This window comes from Pectinophora gossypiella, chromosome 15 (assembly GCF_024362695.1).
Source record: "Pectinophora gossypiella chromosome 15, ilPecGoss1.1, whole genome shotgun sequence".
Classification (NCBI taxonomy): domain Eukaryota; kingdom Metazoa; phylum Arthropoda; class Insecta; order Lepidoptera; family Gelechiidae; genus Pectinophora; species Pectinophora gossypiella.
The window spans coordinates 3753746-3766759 of record NC_065418.1 but is presented as its reverse complement, the minus strand read 5'-3'; the positions used below and the strand labels follow the sequence as shown (position 1 = coordinate 3766759).

Here is a 13014-nt window from a genome sequence, read left to right as displayed (position 1 = left end):
AAATATTGACAATCATGTAAATTTATACCAAGTAAGCATTTGGTGGGTTTATCGGGGTTTTACCCAAGTTTCATTGTTAAACCCCCTAAGTCAAACACATGAGACAGAGCACACTCCTTTGTGGCTTTTTTTGCACTTGCATAGTGTGGCATCCTACCTCCTCAGAGTTAATGGAGATCCCAAAGTTGTTAGATTCAGTTCTTATGTTCAACTACAAGAAACTGATTTAACAATTAAAGAAATAAAGACTAACATTACACATTATAAACAACCTATACATACATAAACTGTATTATTTATTACATAGTTAAACATAAACCACAGTAGTCCCTAATGGGGCGGGCAGAGCGCCTGAAACAGATTTTAAATCACTATCAAGTCCACTTTTTATATAAACATACTTTTTTGTTAATTAATTCAATTATGTTATATACTTAAAATCAAGAAATTGTTCTATGAGTGGTATATGTAACTAATCATATAACATAGCTTAAGTCTCTTATTATGAATGGATTTATTCATACAAGTAGGTGGTAAACCTTGTTACTATGCTGTGATTCACAAGGCTATAAGCCCTATAGTCCTAAACCTGCAACTGTAACAAACCATAATATCATATATCCTACATACAAAATGATTCCTAATTTGAATTCTGCAATTTGACTAAGACAATAAGCAGCATAAGTTTTGTTTGTCTCCTTAAAGCATCAATCAATTAACTTACATGCCAGAAATTAATTCTAGAACACACAAGTAGTTTTTATATACTCTATTTTTTTAATGCTTTTTTTATCAATCCAATAGGGATTTTGAGTCTACACTGTACCTATCTATATCTATCTACATTTTGTACTGAACTAACACATAGCTTGTTATAAATCCAGAGGATTACAATTGTTGGACATGTTGGTTCTGTGAATTGGGTCATATCATTCTAATCTGTGTTAAAAGGAAACATCCCACAGTGGAATGACAATTTAATGTTTAGTAGTTTTATAAAGTGACTGCACTTGTTTATGCAGTTATAATTTATGACCATACATGAACATGCCAAACCCCGCTGAACTGGCGTGCGTGTATGAAACGATTGATGAATGTGGAGGAAGCAAGTCAAGTGTGTCAGGATTGAGGCAAATGGGTTTCCATAATCTATGCTTATCCCGGTGGGAAATAGGCGTGAGTTTATGTATGTATGAACATGTTGAAAATCCTGTTGTGGTTAGGTAAAGACACATTAATCGCCAACTGACTTCTGATATTGGTGTCATAAGACAAATATGATGAATTGAGTGGTTGCCAGCTAATCGACTAATTAGGCCGTCACATTGAACAGGACGCTTTTATTAATTCACTATTATGAAAGGTTTCTAAGATTAGCCAGTACAGTCATAAATAAAAGTAAATATCACGTACAGTCAGTTACACAAATTAATTTGTAGAATATTGCCATATTTACCTGACATTCATCCATTTAGAAAGATATGTGTCGTGGTCATCAATAGCATAATATGCATGTTGTGCCTATTTATATAATTTTCCCCTCACAGTCATCTGCAACACCTTTAAAAATGTGACCTATATATAAATAAAAGTTCTCGCCATTATTATCTCTAATTATCTTTTAAAGGTGCAAAAATCCTGCTTCTGATCAAATGACACTTAAAATAACCGTTTAACTAGAGTTTTGGAGAAATATATAACATTAACGCTTCATTTTTCTAATGTCGAAGTAAATCTATCGAATTTATGTCATTCGTATTAATTATATAAAGGCTAGATCTTCCTAATATCCAATTTACATATGACAACTCTCACCATTCGTAAACCCCAAAGGAGGTATGCATGCTCGTATACACAACCACAGCCCGGACACTCCGTAAAAAAAACTCATTTTTGAGTGCAAGCGAGACAAATAGTCGCGCGCTCTCTCTTACTTCTTAGCCGCTTAGGGCCATTTAGACTAAAGTAAGACTCAGAGAGGGTGAGGTAAATCTAGCTCAGCGCTACAAATTGGTGCGGGGCGAAGAGTTACCGTTCAATACGTAGTATTTGTTCTTTATTCTGTGATACAAGTCATCAAAAACAAACTTACAGCCACTTGTTGTATGTTAAGGTGAAGGTTATACACTAATACGTCGGTCATGCTCATCACATGATTCATGATACACAAGATTTTATCATGATATTTCATTATTTACCAGACGATAATGATTTTCTAACTTTACCTGGCCGAAACCGTTTTATAGAAGTTACATCCTGTTTATAATATCGAAAAATCTTACTCAACCCGTCCGAAAAGTTCTGTAATTTTATCATCAACTAACTTATAGCGGCCACGATTTCCAAGGTCCAAAAACCAGTTCTGTGGTTTTTTCTTAACAAAATAATTCTCTTATTTCCTTTTGTTACTCCAAATATTCTAACTTTAATTTCTTTTACGATGTTATTTTTTAAAACATTTGGGTAACTGGTGGTCTTGACTTATTTCGCGTATAAGGTTTGTAACATCTGAGACGCGACACTTTATAGGAAAGTCTTATAAAGTGTCCTTTATGTGGAGAGGAATAAATAAGAAGTCTCCGGGGAGCCGACTTGTATTTCGTCGCAATTGTAATAATGTGCTTGTTTTCGTAACGCTTGGAGGACGGATCCAATTTGAGGCCAGGCTAAACGGCGGAGTGGAAGTGTGGCTGACGCGTAAAAAATTCAAAAAGCAGGCCCTTGACGGCTAAACACCTAGCTGGGCGCGGGTTTGCATCTTTAATGACGTGCCAACGCAACCTCGCAGGCTTGATTGGTGGCTTACTAATGAGATCGTTGTTACTCTTCACCACCGAACGTTATCGATTATGTTAATGTTATTTCTTGTTGATCACATAATTGATAGTTCACATTTTTCTGATTGTTTTGCATGCATTAACTCTTCTTCTATATTCCAACGTCTCATGCGTTTATATTGTTTTTAAGAATCCTGCCTAGTTACACAGTAGCACCATTCAGTTATGTCATGTACTTTATGTACATTGACACTTCGAAAAACGGTTAGAAGTGCGTCGACGGTCGTCAATAGTAGATATCGCGCGCGTTATCAGTAGGTGTGCGATCTGCGATATCTCGGGAGTGGAACGTGGATCGTGGCCATCCCGTCATTCGCGGAAGAGCCGTGTCGAGGCACTCTCGGTTTTTCTCGTCGCCTTTCGCTCGCGGCCCGGTCACAGTCGACCGACGTGGTCGCACGGCCGGTGCATGTTGCAAAATTACCAATTGGTTCGTTAACCCACATCCTTAGTTCGAGCTGCACCGCCGCGGCGGCTGTCCGTTGCGCGAGCAATTTCAAAACAATATAACGCTGGCTATTAATCACCGAATGTGTTCACATAACTATGTCGACGTTCCACTAGTGCACTATCGTTGGCTGTGCCGTGTTAGTGATTTTGTATGTTGGAGCGAGTATGATCAGTGTGCCTGTGCAGTGTGTGAGTCCAGGAAGTAGTGTTCTGTACGGCGACGATGTTGCGGCGCCGGGGCACGTACACCGTCAACGCCGAGCCAGATAGCCGGCTCAACCGGCCAAAATCGGCCGAGCTGGCGCCGTTTATTGTCAAAAAAATCGGTACGCTTGCTACTTAATCTATCTCCAATTTGGATTCAATGCTGCCACGACTTTTAAATTGATCAAGAAACCACTCAATCATTTTGATGCCTAACATGATTGACGTTTACATTTCACAATAATGTTTTACGTTCGGTATTTAATGCGTATTGTGTTTTCTCGACAAGAGGTTCTTTTGTACAATTTTTAAATGAATCGTTGTCTCTTGCGAGTTTGTTGTCGGCAAATCGTATCAGTCACCTCATCGCATCGATCATTTGATCTTGGTGACATCTTTACAATGCGACGATGATTCAGTCGTGTTACAATGGTATTTCTGCTTATTGTTTTAACTAACGAGTTTTGGACTCACATTCCGGTTGCATCATTATCATTAGAAATGTCTGACTAATTATCAAACGAGCAAACATGCAATTTGAACTATTGAAACTATTTTTAGAGTCGTAATTCCTGTAATCTTTTTTTTCTGTCTGCGGCAAATGTAAATGTAAATTGAAATAGACAAGTCAGTAAGTAAGTAGCCGTGGCTATTTTAAAAGTAATTATTACTATAGTTAATAATAATTTATTCTGTTACCTACAGTGGCTACAGCATACGTTCACAGCGTAGCGAAATACATTCTTGGTCAAAAAACGAATTGATGTTTCGGTTACTTGGCTAAACGATGCGAGCAAGGTTTTTCTTTGTAAACTGTATAATAACATCTATGGCAGGCTATAGCCTGACTCATCATAGAGCCTGTAGGCGCATCTTAACAAATGCTGCAGGTAGTCTAATATTGTAACTTGGAAAGGTTTCCACTATGGCAGTGTTAAGTATAACAGCACACGTTGACATTACCTTGTCGCAGTTACATCATATTTACTTGCACGCACATACTCCAATCCTCCAATCCAATCCTGCCATATAGGGATGTGTTCATGTGTATGACTTTAAACCACGCTGCTCCACTGTAGATCTTGTACATCCCTCATCTGTCTGTCGTCAGGCTATTATCAACAGTCCTTCAGTTTATTGCCCGAAGTATTTTGCCTATAAATACGTAATAAGTCAATTGACTCGAAGCTATCAACTACGTAGGTTTATAGCCACAATTTGAAGTCGCCTTGTTATGACTTTCGATAAGATATTGTACCATAATGTTGTTAACTAATAACTACTAGCGTTTGACCAGTTGCTCGTACCGATTCAGGCGAATGGAAGTTTTATTTTAATTTGACAGCTTTTAATATGGTGCCGTGCTGTCTTATGATAAGAACAAGAAAGGGATAGAGCTGAGTTGAGAATTTAATAAGATAAAATAAAGTTTATATTTACTGAGTACTATAGGTTTAAAGGATATTTATTTCTCAACACAAGACACACAATGTCACTTACACGAGAAAACGTACATACATAACCTCACGCCCGTAATCCCTAATGGGGTGGGCAGAGCCACAAGTAATCAAAGACAACTTGCAGCCACTGTTGATACGATGTCGTAAGCTGGATATGATGAACCTTATGGTGATAAGGGATAAGCCTATCTCCCATAACATATGTCCATCATGTTAGAGGACACAATCCCTCTGTCGGTTTTTACGACATGCCCGGGAAGACAAGCAGCTGAACGTTTTCTATGTTTTTTATTTGCTCTCAGAACAGCATAGAAACAGAAGAAAAAAGTTATAACAATGAAATGTTAATGTAGATGAGTCGAATAGTATCTTATAAAAATCTGATAATTTGCTAGAGTGAGGTCCCAATTCGATTTTCGAGCTAATAAAGAAGAAGAAAACAAATAACTTTATGTTAATGGGATAGAGATAAACTTTTTTATTTGGTATGATAGCATAGATCAGTGCCATTCTACACTCAAATAATAGTAATAACACTACATTTAGATTAAATTGTCTTAAGGGGCCTCTACGTGCTGGCCTCAGCCCCACGCACTTCCAAAAGGGACTCCATAGGCCCGAGATATGACAACGACATACATGATAATGATAACAAAAATACCTTTTAGATTATGATTAGGTTTTGTAGAGTTTATTTGAATGTGTCCTAATAGCCAATATCACAGCTGTGTGATTTAAAATCATTGTGAAGGCAAAAAGTCATTGAATAGGTCCAGTGTCCTTGATTTATGATGACCAATCTGTAACCATGAGAATTGAGTATCTACTGCCGGTAATTTGGTTACCTAAACATGTTTATTTGCGTTCATGTTGCTCTATAGGTATATTTAGATACTTTTCTGCAACTATTAAAGTTCAGTCTCTTCTATCGTGTGGGCTGTGAGGTGGAGTACCAAACTCATCAACAAAGTTCAGTGTTTGTAGGTGTTTATGTTCTTATAACACTCAATCGTGCTTAGGGAAACTCACAGAGAGAAAAATAATGACCAAACATAGACCGAAGAATTTCGCATAGACAAGAGAAGGTCCTGGTGGTGTAATGGTTAACACGCTCGTCCCGCTTGACAAGAGCCGCGGGTTAAGTCCCGTCCGAGTCGGAAACTTTTTTGATTTATTTTTCTCATTGTTTGGTATGTTGTACTTATTTGGAATGTCAACTTATGTAACATTTGAGCTCGCAATGCTGCCTTTTGTTAACTGTTAATATTATAAGCAATATTTTCAAACCACGTTCGAAATTAACAAACGTATATTGTGCGTGCTTAATTCCTTAAGGCAACGTTTTCAAATAAACAATCACCTCTTAATTTAAAAAGCAAAAAAAGAAACTTCATAATGCTTGCTTATTTGCGTAAAGCATTATGGGAATATTAGCTAACACAACCACTGACCTTCTTTTAACGCTGGCATTCACCGATTGTTCTCAATTTAAACCTCGTAATAATAACCCGAACAAACGTATTAATTCTTACACCTAGATATCGTCTCTTTATAGCGAAAACCTCGTAAGCGCCTATTAACAAAACCTCTCCATAGGCACGATAGTTTCATCAACATCATCATCTCCCTAGCATCATCCCGTTTTTCACAGGGTTACCTAACCTGAAGATTTGACAGGTCCGGTTTTTAACAGAAGCGACTGCCTGTCTGACCTTCCAACCCGCGAAGGGGAAACCAGCCCAATACAGGTTAGGTACGATAGTTTCAATCAAAGTAAAAAATGTGATTTAAATTTTTATCCGGATTGAAATTGAAAGAAATTAAGGTTTTGTTGAAGAAAATCACGTCAGAATGATATATTTAAAAAGGCGCTTAGGTGGATTTCATTATAAGGCCATAATAAGGGAAAAAAATGTTACTTTATGAGTAAAAAAGTAAATAGAAAGAAATTTTATTAGTATACTCGCATACTTTTTAAATTACAAATTCGCTTGACCCGCAGGTTCGCGTAAACACGCGAGGAGCGTCACGTCACGATCCTTCACGTTTATAGTCTGTTTTGGATATACGCCCAGAATTATTTTGAAAGTAATATCCGAGCGCACAAATCAGCAATTTATAATTAGACACGTCAACGGTGGGCCGTGCCCACGTGCGTAGTGTCGTGCCGTCATATATTTTGCTTTCCCCGCCCTTCCGCTTGTAAAAAAACTACTGTAAAAACATAGTATCTACATGAATTTACATTCAATACAATTGGCATCTTGTTGGTATAGCAGTGTCGAATGAATAACTCCTTAACCTAATTAAAGATTGCGTCGTCTTGTAGGTGTCGATAGGTTATTTTGAAGATATTCCGCTTTAGTACAACGCTCGAACATGGTTTGAAATTGTTAAACTACGCGATCGTTTCTTACTGGGTTTGCGTTCTCCAAAACAAGAGTAATGTTCTGTGAGAATTCCGATGTATAACGATACTCATAATAAAAAACTCGTTTGATTTCACAAACTAATTAGATGGTTGCATAATAGAATTGTTGCAATTTTGGTGTTTAGGTTATTCCATCGCGCATCGGTTGTAATGACGTGATTTGCTAAGTACGTCACTTTCGCTCGCTTGTCGTGTCACGTGTTTCCTAAGATATTTTTCATGATATTACACCTCGATTCCGACTCACTCTATATTAATAACATTGTTTGTGTCTTATGTTTGACATGTTTGCTTGTTATCGTGTCATTTGAAGTGCGCGACGGGTGTATTTGTGATTACCTCCACTCTAGAGTAGGTACTTGATTGTATTAGCACACGCAGGGTAAGTTTTTCAGCCCATTGCGTCGTGTACTCAACAAGGTCGTCTATTCTTTCATACGCCTCCACACAAGGCAATGTCCGCCCACTCCTTGGGTGGTGACAAGAAACATGTTAACTCTGTATTTATACGGGAAAACTGATTAGTCTGTGTAACAGTGTGGAACATAGTTTAAAATCTCAATCAAACATTTTATCAGTACTTAATTGCTTGCTTACTTGTGGCTCTGCCCATCCCATTAGAGATTACGGGCGTGAGTTTATGTATGCATGTATGTATGTATCAGTACTTAAGATATGCTTCAGTATGTTTTGTTACCGAAACAAAATATTAGACGTTTTGAAGTTGTAAAACTAAGGATAAACACGTAGCGCATCGGGTTAGGGCGTAGTAACACGAGTGGCGTCGTAGGCGATGCGTCATACTGCCGACTGGAGCGACCGGTTCCCGCATTATCCGTGCTAAGTCGGTGCGACAGCCTCGAGGACCTATTACGTTACAATTGTTCCAAGGAAACCTTTGTCTTAAACAAATTATAATTTCCTTCAAAACAGTTTCATCTCGCGAACATGCGTTATTGCTTTAGATATTACGAGATGGATTATAATTTTGCGCGAAGAATTGTATTACGTTTTCGCGCAGCTGCATAAAGCGAGCCAAATGTTTTAACGAGTAAATTTCTTAGCGTATCTTATCTACTGTTAGGAAGGTATTTTTTACTAAACAATGCTGAAAATACTGGCTTGGTAGTATTTTTATGTCGCTACTATATTGATTTTTCGTATTGTTGATGGTATCTGGACAAATATCATTTAGTGCGGTCCTTAACTGACGAGTGAGGGCAGGCGGAACACGATAAAATTCGTGGCTTACGGACGCGGGTCGTAGCCTCAATAGGCATCGGATTAAAAAGCATAGAGCTTAGCGGGAGAGCCGTGTCGTCTTCGCGAACAATGGCACTCGAGTCGGCTCTCCGCGTAGGTAGAATACAGGCAGGATATCAGAATTATCGTGATAATAAACTGCAGGTATTCTGTTCCGTAGATGTAACTAGTGTACATCATACCCGTCACCAATGTTAGCAATAAACACACTCTTATACAGCATATACAATATAGTTATGACAGTCATACATTTCCAGAAAATGCTTGTTTGTCCTTGGAGCGTATAAGTAAACTTTTCAGACTAAAATCTTATCCGTTCTAGTTAATTCATGTAGTAACACGGGTAGTAGGTAAAGAAAAGTTTATTTTCGTACTTCTGCTAATAAACAATATGAAGAATAATCCCAATATATAAAACCAAAAAGATTTCCGTTTCAGTATTCAATACAACCTGTCGATTTGCTTTACGCGTTAAATGTGCCCGATCCAATACCATTCGTGGTCAGTGATGCATACCAGTACCGAGGTAGACTTCCTGGTGTTGTCTAAGTTTGTCCATGATTGAACAAGAGCCTTAGCGGGGACGTTTGTTACCTATTCAGCCTATAATAAAGAAGATAGGTTTCCCAGTTGCCAGTTTTGTAGGAAAACTAAATAGCCGATACAAATTAATACAGAACAATTAGTTATCAAAATTGATCCTACCTAGCTATAGTAGTCTTTATATCTCTATGTACCACAGACTGGCCTATTGAAGACGTTCGTCTGTACGAACGGACAGATGTAGTCATTTTTCGTACACTTACGTAATCCACACGTAAGCTACAAATCGGTCCGCTAAGGTGAAAGCGAAACGAATATCAGGTGCGTGCAACTAGCGTGCGCCGCGTGACGCGAACCCCACAAACTCCAAAAGTTGTAATCCAATTGCCGAGACCGTGACAGTCTTAATTCTATTAGTCGAGGTACTGAGCACGGCAATAAACGAAGAAACGCTTTTCATATAAAATGGTTCGCGTCTAAAATACGGCTTGGTTCTGTACAGCTTGAGCCTTTCAGACAACTGTTTGCGTTTCTTCAGTAGACCCTTATGAAATGTATCACGCGAGAATCTTGCCCTGTATACTGCACACATGAAAGTATGACGCGATGACACATTTGTGCTAGCTCGAATCAATTGATTAAACATGCTATTGAACGCCGAACATTGTTTATCACGAAGGGAAGTTTTATTGTTTGATATATTTTTTATAACGTTATAAGGTTTTATTGTTATATTTTCGCGAGTCGTCACTAAATTTTGATACATTGCAACGAGTTTGTGCATAGCACGTTTTGACAGTTGTGAGTGTATGTGACGTCACGATTACTTAACACTAGTTGTATAAAGAGATGAGCACGAGTAGTTCGACGTGATATTTCAGTTTGTGATCATGATCGAACCAGATGTTGTCCGTGTCATTGTGCGAAATTATACCAGTATTTGCGAGTAGCGCAGGTGACTAGATGTTGCAAAATTAATAAATAGAAACGAGATAGGTACATAAACAGCTGATTTTATGTATCAAATTCTACCTACGCGTGGAACCATAAACTTAATCAACAAAGAACAGAAACGTTGGACTACATAGTAACGTAATTTAATATCGAATTTACTTACCTAAGCCTTGGCAAATATTTATAATTACATTTATGTACTTTTGGAATGAAAATAATTAAATTACCTAACCTATTGCGCGTCGATCCTAATCTAGGTACAAAAGTGACGTATACGTGTGAACAGAACATTTTCCTGGAATTTTGTTTTTGTTTTGTGCTCTTAATTGATCTCATCCGAGGCAAGTAGCTCGTTGAACACGCCAGTTTAATTGGTTCCTAGGGCTGTCCGCGGCGTGGCGCACCATCTATTTCGGAACAACATCACTTTCCAATTATAGGTTTGTTCTTATCGCACTTATTTACCAATACATTTTTAGACCGCAAATTGATTCGGCCAACGTTTTCGATTGTACAATAATTTTACATCAATTTTATCAACATTGCGGTTACGTAGAACTGGTAGAACATTAGTTTGTTGTTATAAAGTACTTATACGTATGTATAAGTCATTGCTAAAGTAACACATGAAATTATTCCAATGAGTCAATTCAATACCCTAACTTACCGCCCATTGTCTCGTAATTGATCAGCTGACCGTCAATTACTTATCATCGCTGCCAACATATTCTAGTTCTTCGACCTTTTCCTGCTTCAACTATCCTTCGTCATAATTTACACGTAGCTGAGTCTAAGGAAAACAATGACAGGGATGTTTTGATTGGTCCCGTGTTGACGCTGGTGACAGAACAGAATGTATGGTAAACTGTGACGGCGTGTGTAACGAGCGGTTGAGTCGCGAAGTTTGAATTAGCACGAGGTGTCGGTAGCGTGAGGTGTGCCGTGTGTTGTCTGTTGGGCTGCGGGGCTGTGGCGGCGGGCCGGCGGGGCGCCGCCGGCCGGCAGTCTAGCACGGCGCGCGCTCGCGTGCGATCCTCTGCCAAGCTGGAGTGCGCCGCAGGCCCGATATGCTTCGACAAGCTCGGGGTGTCGGACGGCGGGGCGGTGGCGTTGCGCCCGGTCTCCGAGGTGGCCGCGCGCTCCGAGCCCTCGCTCCTCCGCCTCCTCGACTCCGACAAGTCCGGACAACTAAGCCGGGCCCGCGACCGACTATCCACTTTTTGTAAGAAACTCCGGCGTACTATCAGTGAGTGTCCGAAGCTTGTGACGGTCCTACCATTATAATCGTATCGTAATCATCATCTGTGTCACCTAGTTTACATCCTGTATCATACATTAATGTTCACTTTAATGTTCTAATGCTGCTTTTGTGTTTTACCGCGACGTACAGGCGACGTGGATACACCTAAAAAGACCGAGCTGGCGTCGGAAAAGAAGGCAGCCACCTCGCATCGTAAGTGCTAGATGTGCGCACATGATAGCTAGGCAGTAGATTCACATCCCCAGTGTCACCCTCCACGCACCCTGACGTCAACGACACTCCTGCCCGACTCCCTCACTTAAACATCCTTCTATCACACTGATACTGGTATTGTTCGAGTTGGAAGATAATCGCACACACTTCCCGTTATGGTGTGATGCTTTTCCCACTTCATTTTTTTTCCGTTACTATCATGTGTGTTACCTTCTTTTCGATGTTGTACGTAGAAGTATGTGATAAATGGTTTCATTTTACATTTCAAACCTAAAATGTATGCGGCTGGTTTTTTCATCTCACATAAATGTTTCTATTATTTAAATTAGCACCTAGCAGCTAATATTTTTAGTCATGATTTAAATTCTCGATGTTAGTCTAGTTATACTGTCAATTGTTGTTTTCAATACAATATGTGTGTTTTAAGTTTCCATAAATGTGGTTTTGATAAACAATTGTAAGTATAAATATTCGATGCTCGTTTCTAGATTGTGCTCTGTTTAAACAATTAGATAATTGGTGCTTTGTAATTGCGGTCATATCAATACGAGGTCTAAATATTGACTGTCGATGTACTTGTGTCATGCGCAGCAAATGGATGTGCTACTGACATTAAATGATATGATGCGAGTCACATGGACGAGTCAACAAGTCCACTGACGGAATACTATCTTATAAAGCGGTTGTCATTGATAAGGCCACTCGGGATATGCCACAGTGCATCGTTGTAACGTGCAATATGTCACTCCTGCATAATATACCTACAAAAACACGTCAAGTAGAATTATTTACCAAAAGCGGAATAACATATGACTATGCTGGTTTGTGTTTACATAATAATAAGTAGTAAACTCTGACACTGCACCCGAGTGAATGTTACGGTTTATTAACTTCATAATAATAACGTCATAAGCTTCTTGAATACAAGTTAACTTTACAAATACATAGCTCGAGTAAGTACAAGGTAAACAAAAAATATCTATAGTCTAAATTGCGTAACCAGAGAAAGTCTACCGAACCAACAATATCATTGCCTTTGGGTGGAAAAACATCGTTAAGACTATTTGATTGCCAAAGTTCCCTACTTGCCCGAATAAAATCCAGGATTCAGTACATTTATTAAGAGGAATATACGTAACTTTCCGGCAAATGAATAAACATTAGGTTCAGGACGTTCTTGTTGTACCTAATAATGTAGAATTCTAACTAAAATTACCACAGTACCAAATTGTTTCAAGTTGTTTAATGTACAAAGTATTAAACTAGCTTACTGTCCTAAATAATTAAGTACCTTAGGTACCCTATACTCTAGCCATGCGTGCTTAAATTAAATTTTCCTGAACCTATTAAACTGGGTATCCTCGAAGCAAATATTCAAATGAATAGCAAATGAACTTC

The 13014-nt window shown here is 38.7% G+C and overlaps 1 protein-coding gene across 5 annotated transcripts in view; it reads left to right on the top strand.

The window, feature by feature from the left end:
- LOC126373148 (glycogen synthase kinase-3 beta) overlaps nucleotides 1–13014 on the top strand; it is a 39375-nt gene that overhangs the window by 2318 nt on the left and 24043 nt on the right. The window contains exon 1 of one of the 5 annotated variants that reach the window (XM_050019174.1): nucleotides 3171–3613. The exons of 2 other annotated variants lie outside the window; for them this stretch is intronic. In XM_050019174.1, coding sequence (XP_049875131.1) covers nucleotides 3511–3613 — 103 coding nt within the window. In that variant the 5' untranslated portion in view covers nucleotides 3171–3510. Of the gene's footprint in view, nucleotides 1–3170; nucleotides 3614–11243; nucleotides 11365–11532; nucleotides 11596–13014 lie in introns of those variants that run through there. 2 more of the 5 variants (XM_050019176.1, XM_050019172.1) reach the window with 2 other exon arrangements.